Source organism: Somniosus microcephalus, unplaced genomic scaffold, assembly GCF_052327205.1.
Source record: "Somniosus microcephalus isolate GS21.2 unplaced genomic scaffold, FLI_Smic_1.0 unresolved_chr7, whole genome shotgun sequence".
In the NCBI taxonomy this organism is placed as follows: domain Eukaryota; kingdom Metazoa; phylum Chordata; class Chondrichthyes; order Squaliformes; family Somniosidae; genus Somniosus; species Somniosus microcephalus.
This window is the reverse complement of record NW_028225185.1, coordinates 26733729-26753423: the sequence shown is the minus strand read 5'-3', so window position 1 is coordinate 26753423 and position 19695 is coordinate 26733729. Positions and strand designations below refer to the sequence as shown.

The following is a 19695-nucleotide window of genomic DNA, read 5'->3' as shown; positions in this document are numbered from 1 at the left end:
CCCCTAGTGTAACGTGTCTCCCAGTGTAACGTGTCTCCCAGTGTAACGTGTCCCAGTGTAACGTGTCCGAGTGTAACGTGTCCCAGTGTAACATATCCCAAGTGTAACGTGTCCCCCAGTGTAACATGTCCCATTGTAACGTGTCTCCCAGTGTAACGTGTCCCAGTGTAAGGTGTCTCCCAGTGTAATGTGTCTCCCAGTGTAACGTGTCCCAGTGTAATGTGTCTCCCAGTGTAACGTGTCCCAGAGTAACGTGTCCCAGTGTAATGTGTCCCCCAGTGTAACGTGTCCCAGTGTAACGTGTCCCAGTGTAATGTGTCCCCCAGTGTAACATGTCTCAGTGTAACGTGTCCCAGTGTAACGTGTCCCCGTGTAACGTGTCCCAGTGTAACGTGTCCCAGTGTAACGTGTCCCAGGGTAACGTGTCCCAGTGTAACCTGTCCCCGTGTAACATGTCCCTGTGTAACGTGTCCCAGTATAACATGTCCCCCAGTGTAATGGGTCCCAGTGTAACGTGTCCCAGTGTAACATGTCTCCCAGTGTAATGTGTCCCAGTGTAACGTGTCCCAGTGTAACATGTCCCCAGTGTAACGTGTCTCCCAGTGTAACGCGTCTCCCAGTGTAACGTGTCCCCCAGTGTAACGTGTCCCAGTGTAATGTGTCCCAGTGTAACGTGTCTCCCAGTGTAACGTGACCCTCAGTGTAACGTGTCCCAGTGTAATGTGTCCCCATGTAACGTGTCCCAGTGTAACGTGTCCCAGTGTAATGTGTCCCAGTGTAACGTGTCTCCCAGTGTAACGTGACCCTCAGTGTAACGTGTCCCAGTGTAATGTGTCCCCATGTAACGTGTCCCAGTGTAACGTGTCCCAGTGTAACATGCCCCAGTGTAATGTGTCCTCCAGTGTATCATGTCCCAGTGTGACATCTCCCAGTGTAACGTGTCCCTCAGTGTAACAGGTCCCCCAGTGTAACATGTCTCCCAGTGTAATGTGTCCCAGTGTAACATGTCCCAGTGTAACGTGTCCCACTTTAACATGTCCCCCAGTGTAACTTGTCTTCCAGTGTAATGTGTCCCCCAGTGTAACGTGTCCCAGTGTAACATGTCCCAGTGTAACGTGTCTCCCAGTGTAACGTGACCCTCAGTGTAACGTGTCCCAGTGTGACGTTGTGGTAAACCACTGTTTGTATTCCACTGTGTACATGCCTGGACATGCCTCGGCTGACTCCTCCCACAAGTCCTAGTATAAAGGTGACTGCTCCCCAGCCCTTTGTATTTCTGGACTGGTCGACCACTCGAGGCAGACCTTCATTCTTTTGTTAATAAAAGCCTTTAGTTACTCTCTTAACTCTCAGGGCTAGATTTTCAGTTGCTTGCGCCAGCAGTTAGCGCCTTAAGAGAAGTGATTTTCGGGCGCTATGCGTGTAGCGCCCGGGCGCAGCGCAGTTTGCGCCCCGCCCCAAATTAAGTTGCCCGTTAGCGCCGGCGCAAAGTTTAGCGGCCGCCCGGATGCGCGCGCAGAAAATGACGTCACATCCTCGTGCAACGCCCTTTGGCCGCCCCGAATCCAAACTTCAGTCAGACCGCCCGATTGTGCGGCTGGCGTCCAGTGCGTTTGTAAAATGGAACGCAACACACCCTGGGGAGCGCAAATTAAAGGGCCCTCCTCCTGCACTATAATGGAAGGAACCAGTGTGTTGTGAATGGTGTATTTATGTTTCCGGCCTCCTCCTCCTCCTCCTCCTCCTCCTCCTCCTCCTCCTCCTCCTCCTCCTCCTCCTCTCCCCCCCCAGACTCTGCCTTTGCAAAAAACACATGCACCCTTCCCCTTTAAGAGCTCACTGGCACCAGAGTGTCTGCCGTGCGCAGCGCTCTGCACCGCCGGCTTAGCGCCTAAAGATAGTAGTGGAACGCCTCTTTTAGCGCTCCACCAACCTCTTAGGGCGAAGCCACTGAATTTCCGGCAACGGGGTGCTACTTTGGGGCGGGCGCTAACTTCGGGCGGGCGCTAAGGTTAGCGCCCCAAAACTGTCTATACTGAAAATCTAGGCCTCAGTCTTTTATGAGTAATTGATAGCGCATCAATTTTATTAACAAAAGAATGAAGGTCTGCCTCGAGTGATCGACCGGTCCATTAACAAAAGAATGAAGGTCTGCCTCGAGTGGTCGACCGGTCCAGAAATACAAAGGGCTGGGGAGCAGTCACCTTTATACTAGGACTTGTGGGAGGAGTCAGCCGAGGTATGTCCAGGCATGTACACAGTGGAATAGCGCATCAGATGTGACCCAGTGTAAAGTGTCTCCCAGTGTAACGTGTCCCCCAGTGTAACGTGTCCCAGTGTAATGTGTCCCAGTGTAACATGTCCCAGTATGACGTGACCCAGTGTAAAGTGTCTCCCAGTGTAACGTGTCCCAGTGTAACATGTCCCAGTGTAACATCCCAGTGTAACGTGTCTCCGAGTGTAACGTGTTCCAGTGTAACATGTCTCAGTGTAATGTGACCCAGTGTAACGCGACCCAGTCTAACGTGTCCCAGTGTGACGTGACCCTCAGTTTGACGTGTCTCCCATTGTAAAGTGTCTCCCAGTGTAACATGTCCCCCAGTGTAATGTGTCCCAGTGTAACGTGTCCCAGTGTAACATGTCCCAGTGTGACGTGACCCAGTTTAAAGTGTCTCCCAGCGTAACGTGTCCCAGTGTAACATGTCCCAGTGTAACGTGTCCCAGTGTAACGTGTCTCCCAGTGTAACGTGTTCCAGTGTAACGTGTCCCAGTGTAACGTGTCTCCCAGTGTAACGTGTTCCAGTGTAACGTGTCCCAGTGTAACGTGACCCAGTGTAACGTGTCTCCCAGTGTAACGTGTTCCAGTGTAACATGACCCAGTGTAACGTGACCCAGTGTAACGTGTCCCCCAGTGTAACAGGTCCCCCAGTGTAACATGTCTCCCAGTGTAACGTGTCCCAGTGTAATGTGTCCCAGTGTAACATGTCCCCCAGTGTAACGTGTCTCCCAGTGTAATGTGTTCCCGAGTGTAACGTGTCCCAGTGTAACGTGTCCAAGTGTAACGTGTCCCAGTGTAACGTGTCCCAGTGTGATGTGACCCAGTGTAAAGTGTCTCCAAGCGTAACGTGTCCCCCAGTGTAACGTGTCCCAGTGTAACGTGTCCTAGTGTAACGTGTCCCAGTGTAACATGTCCCAGTGTGACGTGACCCAGTGTAAAGTGTCTCCCAGTGTAACGTGTCCCAGTGTAACGTGTCCCAGTGTAAGGTGTCTCCCAGTGTAACGTGTCTCCCAGTGTAACGTGTCCCAGTGTAATGTGTCTCCCAGTGTAACATGTCCCAGAGTAACGTGTCCCAGTGTAATGTGTCCCCCAGTGTAACATGTCTCAGTGTAACGTGTCCCAGTGTAACGTGTCCCAGTGTAATGTGTCCCAGTGTAACGTGTCCCCGTGTAAAGTGTCTCCCAGTGTAACGTGTCTCCCAGTGTAACGTGTCCCAGTGTAAGGTGTCTCCCAGTGTAACGTGTCTCCCAGTGTAACGTGTCCCAGTGTAATGTGTCTCCCAGTGTAACATGTCCCAGAGTAACGTGTCCCAGTGTAATGTGTCTCCCAGTGTAACATGTCCCAGTGTAACGTGTCCCAGTGTAATGTGTCCCAGTGTAACGTGTCCCCGTGTAACATGTCCCTGTGTAACGTGTCCCAGTATAACATGTCCCCTTGTGTAATGGGTCCCAGTGTAACGTGTCCCAGTGTAACATGTCTCCCAGTGTAATGTGTCCCAGTGTAACGTGTCCCAGTATAACATGTCCCCAGTGTAACGTGTCTCCCAGTGTAATGTGTCTCCCAGTGTAACGTGTCCCCCAGTGTAACGTGTCCCCCAGTGTAATGTGTCCCAGTGTAACGTGTCTCCCAGTGTAACGTGACCCTCAGTGTAACGTGTCCCAGTGTAATGTGTCCCCGTGTAACATGTCCCAGTGTAACGTGTCCCAGTGTAACATGTCCCAGTGTAATGTGTCCTCCAGTGTATCATGTCCCAGTGTGACATCTCCCAGTGTAACGTGTCCCTCAGTGTAACAGGTCCCCCAGTGTAACATGTCTCCCAGTGTAATGTGTCCCAGTGTAACATGTCCCAGTGTAATGTGTCCCACTGTAACATGTCCCCCAGTGTAACGTGTCTTCCAGTGTAACGTGTCCCAGTGTAACGTGTCCCAGTGTAACATGTCCCAGTGTGACGTGACCCAGTGTAAAGTGTCTCCCAGTGTAACGTGTCCCAGTGTAACGTGTCCCAGTGTGACGTGTCTCCCATTGTAAAGTGTCTCCCAGTGTAACATGTCCCCCAGTGTAATGTGTCCCAGTGTAACGTGTCCCAGTGTAACATGTCCCAGTGTGACGTGACCCAGTTTAAAGTGTCTCCCAGCGTAACGTGTCCCAGTGTAACATGTCCCAGTGTAACGTGTCCCAGTGTAACGTGTCTCCCAGTGTAACGTGTTCCAGTGTAACGTGTCCCAGTGTAACGTGTCCCAGTGTGATGTGACCCAGTGTAAAGTGTCTCCAAGTGTAACGTATCCCCCAGTGTAACGTGTCCCAGTGTAACGTGTCCTAGTGTAACGTGTCCTAGTGTAACATGTCCCAGTGTAACATGTCCCAGTGTGACGTGACCCAGTGTAAAGTGTCTCCCAGTGTAACGTGTCCCAGTGTGACGTGTCCCAGTGTAACGTGACCCAGTGTAACGTGTCTCCCAGTGTAACGTGTTCCAATGTAACGTGTCCCAGTGTAACGTGACCCAGTGTAACGTGACCCAGTGTAACGTGTCCCCCAGTGTAACAGGTCCCCCAGTGTAACATGTCTCCCAGTGTAATGTGTCCCTGTGTAACGTGTCCCAGTGTAACGTGTCCCAGTGTAACATGTCCCCCAGTGTAACGTGTCTCCCAGTGTAATGTGTCCCCCAGTGTAACGTGTCCCAGTGTAACGTGTCTCTCAGTGTAACGTGACCCTCAGTGTAACATGTCCCAGTGTAACGTGTCCCAGTGTAACGTGTCCCAGTGTAACGTGTCCCAGTGTGACATGACCCAGTGTAAAATGTCTCCCAGTGTAACGTGTCCCAGTGTAACATGTCCTAGTGTAACGTGTCCCAGTGTAACGTGTCTCCCAGTGTAACGTGTTCCAGTGTAATGTGTCCCAGTGTAACGTGACCCAGTGTAACGTGACCCAGTCTAACGTGTCCCAGTGTAACGTGACCCTCAGTGTAACATGTCCCAGTGTAATGTGTCCCCCAGTGTAAGGTGTCCCCCAGTGTAACATGTCCCCCAGTGTACCGTGTCTCCCAATGTAATGTGTCCCCCAGTGTAACGTGTCCCAGTGTAACGTGTCCCAGTGTAACGTGTCTCCCAGTGTAACGTGACCCTCAGTGTAACGTGTCCCAGTGTAATGTGTCCCAGTGTAATGTGCCCCAGTGTAACGTGTCCCAGTGTGACGTGTCTCCCAGTGTAAAGTGTCTCCCAGTGTACTGTGTCACAGTGTAACATGTCCCCCAGTGTAACGTGTCCCAGTGTAACATGTCCCAGTGCGACGTGACCCAGTTTAAAGTGTCTCCCAGTGTAACGTGTCCCAGTGTAACATGTCCCAGTGTAACGTGTCCCAGTGTAACGTGTCTCCCAGTGTAACGTGTTCCAGTGTAACTTGACCCAGTGTAACATGACCCAGTGTAACGTGTCCCAGTGTAACGTGTCCCAGTGTAATGTGTCCCAGCATAATGTGACCCTCAGTGTAACGTATCCCAGTGTAACGTGACCCTCAGTGTAACGTGTCTCCCAGCGTAACGTGTCCCAGTGTAACGTGACCCTCAGTGTAACGTGTCGCAGTGTAACGTGTCCCAGTGTAATGTGTCCCTCACTGTAAGGTGCCCCCCAGTGTAACATGTCCCCCAGTGTAACGTGTCCCAGTGTAACATGTCCCAGTTTAACGTGTCTCTCAGTGTAACATGTCCCAGTGTAATGTGTCCCCACTCGGCTCCAGACCTCATTACAGCCTTGGTCCAAACATGGACAAAGGATCTGAATTCCAGAGATGAGGTGAGAGTGACTGCCCTTGACATCAAGGCAGCATTTGACTGAGTGTGGCATCAAGGAGCCCTAGTCAAACTGAAGTCAATGGAAATCAGGAGGAAAATGCTCCACTGGCTGGAGTCATACCTAGCACAAAGGAAGATGGTTGTGGTGATTGAAGGTCAATCATCACAGCCCCAGGACATCGCTGCAGGAGTTCCTCAGGGCAGTGTCTTAGGCCCAACCACCTTCAGCTGCTTCATCAATGATCTTCCTGATATGCCTATCAATTAGTCCAATAAAAGGCGACGAGTTAAGAACGTAACTGAAGGTTTTTATTGGCTAAATAACAGAGCCCACCCTCGTGGGTGATCCGATCCAACAGGGAGGAATACTAGCCAGTCAGCTACCTTTATACCTGGGCAGGTAATGGGCGGAGTCGGAGGTGGTCAGCCCAGGTATAACAGTGCGACAAGAGGCGACCTCGTGTAGTGATGTGACAGTGAGAACAATATACAGTGATAACTATAACAGTGGTTTACCACACTTCCCTCCAACATCAGGTCAGAAATGGGGATGTTCGCTGATGACTGCACAGTGTTCAGCATCATTCACAACTCCTCAGATAATGAAGCAGTCCATGCCCGTATGCAACAAGACCTGGACAACGTTCAGGCTTGGGCTGATAAGTGGCAGGTAACATTCGCGCCATAGAAGTGCCAGGCAATGACTATCTCCAACAAGCAAGAGTCTAACCCCTTGACATTTAACGGCATTACCATCGCCGAATCCCCCACCATCAACATCCTGGGGGTCACCATTGACCAGAAACTTAACTGGACCAGCCACATAAATACTGTGGCAACAAGAGCAGGTCAGAGGCTGGGTATTCTGCGGCGAGTGTCTCACCTCCTGACTCCCCAAAGCCTTTCCACCATCTACAAGGCACAAGTGAGGAGTGTGATGGAATACTCTCCACTTGCCTGGATGAGTGCAGCTCCAACAACACTCAAGAAGCTCAACACCATCCAGGACAAAGCAGCCCGCTTGATTGGCACCCCATCCACCACCTTAAACATTCACTCCCTCCACCACTGGCGCACCGTGGCTGCAGTGTGTACCATCTACAAGATGCACTGCAGCAACTCGCCAAGGCTTCTTCGGCAGCACCTCCCAAACCCGCGTCCTCTTCCACCTAGAAGGACAAGGGCAGCAGGCGCATGGGAACACCACCACCTCCAAGTTCCCCTCCAAGTCACACACCACCCTGACTTGGAAATATATCGGCCGTTCCTTCATCGTCGCTGAGTCAAAATCCTGGAACTCCCTCCCTAACAGCACTGTGGGAGCACCTTCACCACACGGACTGCAGTGGTTCAAGAAGGCAGCTCACCACCACCTTCTCAAGGGGCAACTAGGGATGGGCAATAAATGCTGGCATTGCCAGCAATGCCGGCATCTCAAACGAATTTTTAAAAAATGAGTCCCAGTGCTACGTGTCCCCCAGTGTAAGATGTTCCATTGTAACTTGTCCCAGTGTAACATGTCCCCCAGTGTAAGATGTTCCATTGTAACTTGTCCCAGTGTAACATGTCCCCCAGTGTAAGATGTTCCATTGTAACTTGTCCCAGTGTAACATGTCCCCCAGTGTAAGATGTTCCATTGTAACTTGTCCCAGTGTAACATGTCCCCCAGTGTAAGATGTTCCATTGTAACTTGTCCCAGTGTAACATGTCCCCCAGTGTAAGATGTCCCAGTGTAACATGTCCCCCAGTGTAAGATGTTCCATTGTAACTTGTCCCAGTGTAACATGTCCCCCAGTGTAAGATGTCCCAGTGTAACATGTCCCCCAGTGTAAGATGTTCCATTGTAACTTGTCCCAGTGTAACATGTCCCCCAGTGTAAGGTGTACCAGTGTAACATGCTCCCAGTGTAAGGTGTACCAGTGTAATGTGTCCCCCAGAGTAAGGTGTACCAGTGTAACGTGTCCCGCAGAGTAAGGTGTACCAGTGTAACGTGTCCCCCAGAGTAAGGTGTACCAGTGTGACGTGTCCCCCAGTGTAAGATGTTCCATTGTAACTTGTCCCAGTGTAACATGTCCCCCAGTGTAAGGTGTACCAGTGTAACGTGTCCCCCAGAGTAAGGTGTACCAGTGTAACGTGTCCCCCAGAGTAAGGTGTACCAGTGTAACGTGTCCCCCAGAGTAAGGTGTACCAGTGTAACGTGTCCCCCAGTGTAAGATGTACCAGTGTAACTTGTGCCAGTGCAACATCCCAGTGTAACGTGTCCCCGTGTAACGTCTGCCAGTGTGTGCACTCTGGAGTGAGTTACACTGGAGCGAGTTACACTGGAGCGAGTTACACTGGAGCGAGTGGCGGTCACTCAGAGTCCCAGTGCACACTCAGACTGTTGGACTGGGTTTAATTCGACCCCCCACATTAGGAGCCTGCAGTTGGAACACTGGAGATATCACAGCCGTGTTCGCATCTCAGAAGCTCTATTTTGTATTGCGGTCTCCATGGGAACGGGTGGGGTGGTGCTGCCTCCTACCCATGATCTCATGGAATATAAACAGACTTTGCTGTGCTCCCACCCAACTGGCAACTGAAAGCAAACACAAGGACTCCCATTCCCAGCCAATCAATCCCATCACTTCCGACAGAACTCCCAAAGGGAGGAAGTCTAACTGCCTCTTCCTATCACTGTGTTTACTAGTCCTGGTCCACAGCTGGGTCCTCCACACTCGGAGCGGGACGGACTCTATCCGTTAGTCTGTCACACTGAGCCAGCCAGAGAGAGGGATGGTCAGTGAGAGACCAGCCCTCAATATCGCGGCAGGATTAACTGAGGATCTGGGGCTTCTCCACTCTCAATACAGTGAACAGTGAGGAGGAGAGTGATAGGCTTCAGGAAGACATAGACAGGCTGGTGAAATGGGCGGACACATGGCAGAAATTTAACGCAGAAAAGTGTGAAGTGATGCATTTTGGTAACAAGAATGAAGAGAGGACCTATAAACTAAATGGTACAATCCTAAAGGGGGTGCACGGACAGAGAGACCTGGGGGTATATGTGCACAAATCGTTGAAGGTGGCAGGGCAGGTTGAGAAAGCAGTTAAAAAAGCTTATAAGATCCTGGGCTTCATAAACAGAGGTATAGAGTACAACAGTGTGGAAATTATGATGAACCTGTATAAAACACTGGTTTGGCCCCAACTGGAGTATTGTGTCCAATTCTGGGCACCGCACTGTAGGAAGGATGTGAAGGCCTTAGAGAGGGTGCAGAAAAGATTTACGAGAATGATTCAGGAATGAGGGACTTCGGTTACGTGGATAGACTGGAGAAGCTGGGGTTGTTCTCCTTGGAGCAGAGAAGGTTGAGAGGAGATTTGATCGAGGTGTTCAAAATCATGAGGGGTCTGGACAGAGTAGACAGAGAGAAACTGTTCCCATTGGCGGAAGGGTCGAGAACCAGAGGACACAGATTTAAGGTGATTGGCAGAAGAACTAAAGGCGACATGAGGAAAAACTTTTTTACGCAGCGAGTGGTCAGGATCTGGAATGCGCTGCCTGAGAGGGTGGTGGAGGCAGACTCAATCGCGGCTTTCAAAAGGGAATTGGAAAGTTTCTGAAGGAAAAGAATTTGCAGGGTTACGGGGAAAGGGCGGGGGAGTGGGACTAACTGAGGTGCTCTTGCAGAGAGCCAGCACAGGCTCAACGGGCCGAATGGCCTCCTTCTGTGCTGTAACCATTCCATGATTCTATACCCACCTCCTCTGCTTAAATAGGTTTGTGTTGCAGTAAAATCGATGGACACTGTCCCTATCAATAAACCTATCTCTGAACCCATCACTGAACCCACTGGCCCCATCACTGAACCCATCACTGACCCCAGTGACCCCATCGCTGACCCCATCACTGACCCCATCGCTGACCCCATCGCTGACCCCATCGCTGACCCCATCGCCTGAACCCATCACTGAACCATCACTGAACCCACTGGCCCCATCACTGAACCCATCACTGACCCCAGTGACCCCATCACTGACCCCATCGCTGACCCCATCGCTGACCCCATCACTGAACCCATCACTGAACCCATCACTGACCCCAGTGACTCCATCGCTGACCCCATCGCTGACCCCATCGCTGACCCCATCACTGAACCCATCACTGATCCCAGTGACCCCATCACTGACTCCATCACTGACCCCATCACTGACCCCATCACTGACCCCATCACTGACCCCATCACTGACCCCCATCACTGACCCCATCACTGACCCCAGTGACTCCATCACTGACCCCATCACTGACTCCATCACTGACCCCCATCACTGACCCCAGTGACCCCATCACTGACCCCATCACTGACCCCATCACTGACCCCATCACTGACACCATCACTGACACCATCACTGACCCCAGTGACTCCATCACTGACCCCATCACTGACCCATCACTGACCCCAGTGACCCCATCATTGATCCCAGTACTGACCCCATCACTGACCCCAGTGACTCCATCACTGACCCCATCACTGACCTCAGTGACCCATCACTGACCCCATCGCTGACCCCATCACTGACCTCAGTGACCCATCACTGACCCCATCGCTGACCCCATCACTGATCCCAGTACTGACCCCAGTGACCCCATCACTGACCCCAGTGACCCCATCACTGACCCCAGTGACCCATCACTGACCACATCACGGACACCAGTGACCCTATCACTGACCCCAGTGACCCATCACTGACCCCATCACTGGCCCCAGTGACCCATCACTGACCCCAGTGACCCTATCACTGACCCCAGTGACCCATCACTGACCCCATCACTGATCCCAGTGACCCCATCACTGATCCCAGTGCTGACTCCAGTGACCCCATCACTGACCCCAGTGCCCCATCACTGACCCCAGTGCTGACCCCATCACTGACCCCAGTGACCCATCACTGACCCCAGTGACCCCATCATTGACCTCAGTGACCCCATCACTGATCCTATTGGTGACCCCAGTGACCCCATCACTGATCCCATTGGTGAATCCATCGCTGACCCCACTGACCCCATCACTGACCCACTGACCCCATCACTGACCCCAGTGACCCCATCACTGACCCCATCGTTGACCCCAGCGACCCCATCACTGACCCCATTGACATCATCGCTGGCCCCACTGACCCCATCAACCCTCACTGACCCCACCATTGACCCAAGTGACCCCATCACTGACCCCATCACTGACCCCAGTGATCCATCACTGACCCCATTGTTGACCCCAGTGATCCCATCACTGACCCCAATGACATCATTGCTGGCCCCACTGACCCCATCACTGACCCCAGTGACCCCATCAACCCTATCACTGACACCAGTGACCCATCACTGACCCCATCACTGACCCCACTGACCCAATCACTGACTCCAGTGACCCCATCACTGACCCCAGTGACCCCATCACTGACCCAGTTTCTCTTGCTTCTTGCAGGTGAACAGGAAATTGCTGTCTCGATGCCGCCTGTTACGGAGACCCCAGACTCCGACTCCCGCAGGTGAATGGGGGGCTTTTTCCCAGGCGCTGCCGGTAACGTTTGGCTCTGTGGTGTGTCCCGATCCTCCGCCCTCCCACATTCCCCGCGGGACTTCTCCTGATTAATGATTGACTGACAGAGGAGCAGGAACTGCTGGAGTCCCGCAGCATGAAAATCAGCAGCTTGCTGCAAGGATCTCTCCCCCGCACCACCCCCGGTGCTAAACATCCACTCAGATCCCACCCTGCAACACTCTACATGCTGTTAGCTGTCAGCTGGCCCTCATTGGCAACTACATGTGAACAGGAGCTTTAACAATAGCACGGAGAGGGGAGCTGAGCATCAATCACTGTAATATATAGGGGGACAGGCTGCCTATCACTGCAATATAGCAACACAGGAACAGGAGGAGGCCATTCAGCCCCTCGAGCCTGCTCCACCATTCTATCAGATCATGGCTGATCTGTATCTTAACTCCATCTGCCTGCCTTGGTTCCTTAACCCTCGATCCCCTTACCCAACAACAATCTATCGATCTCAGTCTCGAAAGCTCCAATCGACCCCCAGCCTCCACAGCTTTTTGGGGGGGAGAGTTCCAGATTTCCACCCCCCTTTGTGTGAAGAAGTGCTTCCTGACATCACCCCTGAACGGCCTGCTCTAATTTTAAGGTGACGCCCCCCCTTGTTCTGGACTCCCCCCACCAGAGGAAATAGTTTCTCTCTCTCTCGACCCGATCAACTCCTTTAATCATCTTCAACACCTCGATTAGATCACCCCTTAATCTTCTAAACTCGAGGGAATACAAGCCCAGTCTGTGCGACCTGTCCTCGGAATTTAACCCTTTTAGCCCCCGGGTATTATTCTGGTGAATCTGTGCTGCCCCCCCTCCGAGGACAAGATCTCCTTCCTGAGGGGCGGGGCCCAGAACTGAACCCAGTTACTCCAGGCGGGGTCTGACCAGAGCTCGGTACAACTGAAGCATCGCCGCCTCCCCTGTGTATTCCAGCCCCCTCCAGACAAAGACCAACATTCCATTCGCCTTTCTGATTATTTTTTGACCCTGTCCACCGGGTTTTAGTGATTTCTGTACTTGGACCCTAAATCTCTCGGCTCCTCCACGGTTCCCAGCTTCGCACCATTTAGAAAACACTCTGATCGATCTTTCTTGGGTCCAAAGTTTGCTCAACCATAAATGTATTTTGATGCTTTGGCAACATAAGATGTAACTTATCATGCCAATAAAGCGATTTGAATTGTGAATTGTGAATTGTGAGTGGGGGGGAGGAGGGGGAGTGGGGGAGGGGAGGAGGGGCAGTGGGGGAGGGGAGGAGTGGGGGAGGGGAGGAGGGGGAGTGGGGGTGGGGAGGGGAGGAGGGGGAGTGGGGGAGGGGGAGGGGGAAAGGGGAGGAGGGGGAGTGAGGGAGGGGAGGTGGGGGAGGGGGATTGGGGTAGTGGGGGAGAGGGAGTGGGGGAGGGGGGAGGGGGGCGGGGGAGAGGGGGGAGGGGGAGTGGGGAGGGGGGAGTGGGGGGGGGAGGAGGGGGGAGGGGAGGAGAGGGAGTGGGGGAGGGGAGGTGGGGGAGGGGAGGTGAGGAGAGGGAGTGGGGGAGGGGAGGTGAGGAGAGGGAGTGGGGGAGGGGAGGAGGGGGAGTGGGAAAGGGGAGTGGGGGAGGGGAGGAGGGGGAGTGGGAAATGGGAGGGGGCAGTGGGGGAGGGGAGGAGTGGGGGAGGGGAGGAGGGGAAGTGGGGAGGGGAGGAGGGGGAGTGGGGAGGGGGAGCAGGGGGAGTGGGGGAGGGGGAGTGGGGGAGGGGAGGAGGGGGAGAATAGGAGGGGGAGTGTGGGAGGGGGAGTGGGAAAGGGGAGGAGGGGGAGTGAGGGAGGGGAGGGGGGAGGGGGAGTGGTGGAGGGGAGTGGGGGAGGGGGATTGGGGTAGTGGGGAGAGGGAGTGGGGGAGGGGGAGTGGGGGAGGGGGAGTGGGGGAGGGGGAGTGGGGGAGGGGGAGGGGAGGAGAGGGGAGGGGAGGAGGGGGAGTGGGGGAGGGAGGTGAGGGAGTGGGGGAGGGAGGTGAGGAGAGGGAGTGGGGGAGGGGAGGAGGGGGAGGGGAGGTGAGGAGAGGGAGTGGGGGAGGGGAGGAGGGGAGGTGGGGGAGTGGGGAGGGGAGGGGAGGAGAGGGAGTGGGGGAGAGGAGGAGAAGAGGTGTGAGAGGGAGTGGGGGTGGAGGTGGGGATGGGGAGGAGGGGGGAGGGGAGGAGGGGAGGAGGAGGGGAGGGGAGGCGTGTGGGGGTGGATGAGGAGAGTGTGCCGGGGAAGAAGCTGGGCAATGAGGCAGGATGTGATGGGGCAACAGGAGAGGAAGGCGGTGGGTGGGGCCGGGGGGGCCAGGGTTGGGCTGAGTGGACCAGGGTTGGGCGAGGGGGCCAGGGTTGGGCCGAGGGGGCCAGGGTGGGGGCCGATGGGGGCCAGGGCGGGGGCCAGGGTGGGGGCGAAGGGGTGAGGGTGGGGGCGAGGGGGCCAGGGTGGGGCGAGGGGGCCAGGGTGGGGGTGTGGGGGCCAGGGTGGGGCCGAGGGGGCAGGGTGGGGGGCGAGGGGGCCGGGGTGGGGGCGAGGGGGCCAGGGTGAGGGCGAGGGGGCCAGGGTGGGAGTGAGGGGGCCAGGGTGGGGCCGAAGGGGCCAGGGTTGGGCCGAGGGGGCCAGGGTGGGGCCGATGGGGGCCGGGGTGAGGGCGAGGGGGTGAGGGTGGGGACGAGGGGGCCAGGGTGGGGGCCGATGGGTGCCAGGGTGGTGGCACGATGCAGGGAGAGGGAATGTCCGTGGGACACCCCTCCATTTCATACCTCAGTAATGGTCAGGAACCGTGCGCCTGGTGTCTACGCTGTGCAGACAGTGGAGGCTAAAGGGTTAAAGATCCTTGGCCTTAATTGGCAGCAATCACCCTATTGTGGGCTGAGGCCCGCGGGGGGTTGGGGGGGATTGGCTGGCAGCCTGCAGGAACAGCCAATGAGGCGGTGCCCAGGAGCCAGCCACAGGAAGGTGTGGAGCTGGGTCACTGGAACAATGCAGCTCAGCCTGGGGGGCGACCAGTGCTCCGACCCCAGCCCGCGGGCTCCTGCAGCCCAACACCCGGCAGGGTCAGGGGTTATCACAGGGGTCAGCGCAGAGATGGACGTGCAGAGACCAGCGGCTGAGGTGACCTGTGTTGCGTGGGCCTTTTGTTCTTGAGTTCTGGTGTTTCATAGACTGTCTCTAACGTTTGATCAGGCGCGTTGTGAGTTTGATTCTCCCCTTTTACCTGCTCCCGCTCTCTGATGAAATTTCCCCCGCCTCAGCTCGCTGCTGAAACCCTCGTCCCTGCCTCTGTCATCTCCAGACTCCGACTTTTCCAACGCTCTCCTGGCCCGGCCTCCCATCTCCCACCCTCCATAAACTTCAGCTCATTCCAAACTCTGCTGCCCCGTGTCCTAACTCGCACCGAGTCCCGTTCACCCATCACCCCCTGTGCTCACTGCCCCGTGTCCTAACTCACACCCAGTCCCGTTCACCCATCACCCCCTGTGCTCACTGCCCGTGTCCTAACTCACACCCAGTCCCGTTCACCCATCACCCCCTGTGTTCACTGCCCCGTGTCCTAACTCACACCCAGTCCCGTTCACCCATCACCCCCTGCGCTCACTGCCCCGTGTCCTAACTCACACCCAGTCCCGTTCACCCATCACCCCCTGTGCTCACTGCCCCGTGTCCTAACTCACACCCAGTCCCGTTCACCCATCACCCCCTGTGCTCACTGCCCCGTGTCCTAACTCACACCGAGTCCCGTTCACCCATCACCCCCTGTGCTCACTGCCCCGTGTCCTAACTCACACCCAGTCCCGTTCACCCATCACCCCCTGTGCTCACTGCCCCGTGTCTTAACTCACACCCAGTCCCGTTCACCCATCACCCCCTGTGCTCACTGCTCCGTGTCCTAACTCACACCTAGTCCCGTTCACCCATCACCCCCTGTGCACACTGCCCCGTGTCCTAACTCACACCCAGTCCCGTTCACCCATCAACCCCTGTGCTCACTGCCCCGTGTCCTAACTCACACCCAGTCCCGTTCACCCATCACCCCCTGTGCTCACTGCCCCGTGTCCTAACTCACACCCAGTCCCGTTCACCCATCAACCCCTGTGCTCACTGCCCCGTGTCCTAACTCACACCCAGTCCCGTTCACCCATCACTCCCTGTGCTCACTGCCCCGTGTCCTAACTCACACCGAGTCCCGTTCACCCATCACCCCCTGTGCTCACTGCCCCGTGCCCTAACTCACACCCAGTCCCATTCACCCATCACCCCCTGTGCTCACTGCCCCGTGTCCTAACTCACACCCAGTCCTGTTCACCCATCACCCCCTGTGCTCACTGCCCCGTGTCCTAACTCACACCCAGTCCCATTCACCCATCACCCCCTGTGCTCACTGCCCCGTGTCCTAACTCACAGCTAGTCCCGTTCACCCATCGCCCCCTGTGCTCACTGCACCGTGTCCTAACTCACACCGAGTCCCGTTCACCCATCGCCCCCTGTGCTCACTGCACCGTGTCCTAACTCACACCCAGTCCCGTTCACCCATCACCCCCTGTGCTCACTGCCCCGTGTCCTAACTCACACCCAGTCCCGTTCACCCATCACCCCCTGTGCTCACTGCCCCGTGTCCTAACTCACACCCAGTCCCGTTCACCCATCACCCCCTGTGCTCACTGCCCCGTGTCCTAACTCACACCCAGTCCCGTTCACCCATCACCCCCTGTGCTCACTGCCCCGTGTCCTAACTCACACCCAGTCCCGTTCACCCATCACCCCCTGTGCTCACTGCCCCGTGTCCTAACTCACACCCAGTCCCGTTCACCCATCGCCCCCTGTGCTCACTGCCCGTGTCCTAACTCACACCCAGTCCCGTTCACCCATCACCCCATGTGCTCACTGCCCCGTGCCCTAACTCACACCCAGTCCCGTTCACCCATCACCCCCTGTGCTCACTGCCCCGTGCCCTAACTCACACCCAGTCCCGTTCACCCATCACCCCCTGTGCTCACTGCCCCGTGTCCTAACTCACACCCAGTCCCGTTCACCCATCACCCCCTGTGCTCACTGCCCCGTGTCCTAACTCACACCCGGTCCCGTTCACCCATCACCCCCTGTGCTCACTGTCCCGTGTCCTAACTCGCACCCAGTCCCGTTCACCCATCACCCCCTGTGCTCACTGCCCCGTGTCCTAACTCACACCGAGTCCCGTTCACCCATCACCCCCTGTGCTCACTGCCCCGTGTCCTAACTCGCACCCAGTCCCGTTCACCCATCACCCCCTGTGCTCACTGCCCCGTGTGCTAACTCGCACCCACTCCCGTTCACCCATCACCCCCTGGGCTCACTGCCCCGTGTCCTAACTCACACCCAGTCCCATTCACCCATCACCCCCTGTGCTCACTGCCCCGTGTCCTAACTCACACCCAGTCCCGTTCACCCATCACCCGCTGTGCTCACTGCCCCGTGTCCTAACTCACACCCAGTCCCGTTCACCCATCACCCCCTGTGCTCACTGCCCCGTGTCCTAACTCACACCCAGTCCCGTTCACCCATCACCCCCTGTGCTCACTGCCCCGTGTCCTAACTCACACCGAGCCCCGTTCACCCATCACCCCCTGTGCTCACTGCCCCGTGTCCTAACTCACACCCAGTCCCGTTCACCCATCACCCCCTGTGCTCACTGCCCCGTGTCCTAACTCACACCCAGTCCCGTTCACCCATCACCCGCTGTGCTCACTGCTTCGTGTCCTAACTCACACCCAGTCCCGTTCACCCATCACCCCCTGTGCTCACTGCCCCGTGTCCTAACTCACACCAAATCCAGTTCACCCATCACCCCCTGTGCTCACTGCCCCGTGTCCTAACTCGCACCCAGTCCCGTTCACCCATCACCCCCTGTGCTCACTGCCCCGTGTCCTAACTCACACCAAATCCAGTTCACCCATCACCCCCTGTGCTCACTGCCCCGTGTCCTAACTCACACCCAGTCCCGTTCACCCTTCACACCTGTGCTCACTGCCCCGTGTCCTAACTCTCATCAGTCCCGTTCACCCATCACCCCCTGTGCTCACTGCCCCGTGTCCTAACTCACACCAAATCCAGTTCACCCATCACCCCCTGTGCTCACTGCCCCGTGTCCTAACTCACACCCAGTCCCGTTCACCCATCACCCCCTGTGCTCACTGCCCCGTGTCCTAACTCACACCCAGTCCCGTTCACCCATCACCCACTGTGCTCACTGCCCCGTGTCCTAACTCACACCCAGTCCCGTTCACCCTTCACCCCCTGTGCTCACTGCCCCGTGTCCTAACTCACACCCAGTCCCGTTCACCCTTCACCCCTGTGCTCACTGCCCCGTGTCCTAACTCACAACCAGTCCCGTTCACCCATCACTCCCTGTGCTCGCTGCCCCGTGTCCTAACTCACACCAAGTCCCGTTCACCCATCACCCGCTGTGCTCACTGCCCCGTGTCCTAACTCACAGCCAGTCCCGTTCACCCATCACCCACTGTGCTCAGTGCCTCCGTGTCCTAACTCACACCAAGTCCCGTTCACCCATCACCCCCTGTGCTCACTGCCCCGTGTCCTAACTCACAGCCAGTCCCGTTCACCCATCACCCACTGTGCTCAGTGCCTCCGTGTCCTAACTCACACCAAGTCCCGTTCACCCATCACCCCCTGTGCTCACTGCCCCGTGTCCTAACTCACACCCAGTCCCGTTCACCCATCACCCCCTGTGCTCACTGCCCCGTGTCCTAACTCACACCCAGTCCCGTTCACCCATCACCCCCTGTGCTCACTGCCCCGTGTCCTAACTCACACTCAGTCCCGTTCACCCATCACCCCCTGTGCTCACTGCCCCGTGTCCTAACTCACACCCAGTCCCGTTCGCCCATCACCCCCTGTGCTCACTGCCCCGTGTCCTAACTCACACCCAGTCCCGTTCACCCATCACCCCCTGTGCTCACTGCCCCGTGTCCAAACTCACACCCAGTCCCGTTCACCCATCACCCACTGTGCTCACTGCCCCGTGTCCTAACTCGCACCCAGTCCCGTTCACCCATCACCCCCTGTGCTCACTGCCCCGTGTCCTAACTCACACCCAGTCCCGTTCACCCATCACCCCCTGTGCTCACTGCCCCGTGTCCAAACTCACACCCAGTCCCGTTCACCCATCACCCACTGTGCTCACTGCCCCGTGTCCTAACTCACACCCGGTCCCGTTCACCCATCACCCCCTGTGCTCACTGCCCCGTGTCCTAACTCGCACCCAGTCCCGTTCACCCATCACCCCCTGTGCTCACTGCCCTGTGTCCTAACTCACACCAAGTCCCGTTCACCCATCACCCCCTGTGCTCACTGCCCCGTGTCCTAACTCACACCCAGTCCCGTTCACCCATCACCCCCTGTGCTCACTGCCCCGTGTCCTAACTCACACCCAGTCCCGTTCACCCATCACCCCCTGTGCTCACTGCCCCGTGTCCTAACTCGCACCCAGTCCCGTTCACCCATCACCCCCTGTGCTCACTGCCCCGTGTCCTAACTCACACCCAGTCCCGTTCACCCATCACCCCCTGTGCTCACTGCCCCGTGTCCTAACTCGCACCGAGTCCCGTTCACCCATCACCCCCTGTGCTCACTGCCCCGTGTCCTAACTCACACCCAGTCCCGTTCACCCTTCACCCCCTGTGCTCACTGCCCTGTGTCCTAACTCACACCCAGTCCCGTTCACCCTTCACCCCCTGTGCTCACTGCCCCGTGTCCTAACTCACACCCAGTCCCGTTCACCCATCACCCCCTGTGCCCACTGCCCTGTGTCCTAACTCAAACCCAGTCCCGTTCACCCGTCACCCCCTGTGCTCACTGCCCCGTGTCCTAACTCACACCCAGTCCCGTTCACCCATCACCCACTGTGCTCACTGCCCCGTGTCCTAACTCACACCCAGTCCCGTTCACCCATCACCCCCTTTGCTCACTGCCCCGTGTCCTAACTCACACCAAGTCCCGTTCACCCATCACCCCCTGTGCTCACTGCCCTGTGTCCTAACTCAAACCCAGT

At 56.4% G+C, this 19695-nt stretch overlaps 2 protein-coding genes across 2 annotated transcripts in view; both read left to right on the top strand.

Moving 5' to 3' along the window:
• LOC147086661 (uncharacterized) overlaps nt 1–19695 on the top strand; it is a 730919-nt gene that overhangs the window by 543981 nt on the left and 167243 nt on the right. The gene's annotated exons all lie outside the window — the stretch shown is intronic.
• Nucleotides 1–19695, top strand: part of LOC147086665 (uncharacterized) — a 61678-nt gene that overhangs the window by 23155 nt on the left and 18828 nt on the right. The window contains exon 2 of the mRNA XM_085978292.1: nt 11534–11597. Within this exon, the coding sequence (XP_085834418.1) occupies nt 11534–11597 (64 nt within the window). The remainder of the gene's footprint in view (nt 1–11533; nt 11598–19695) is intronic.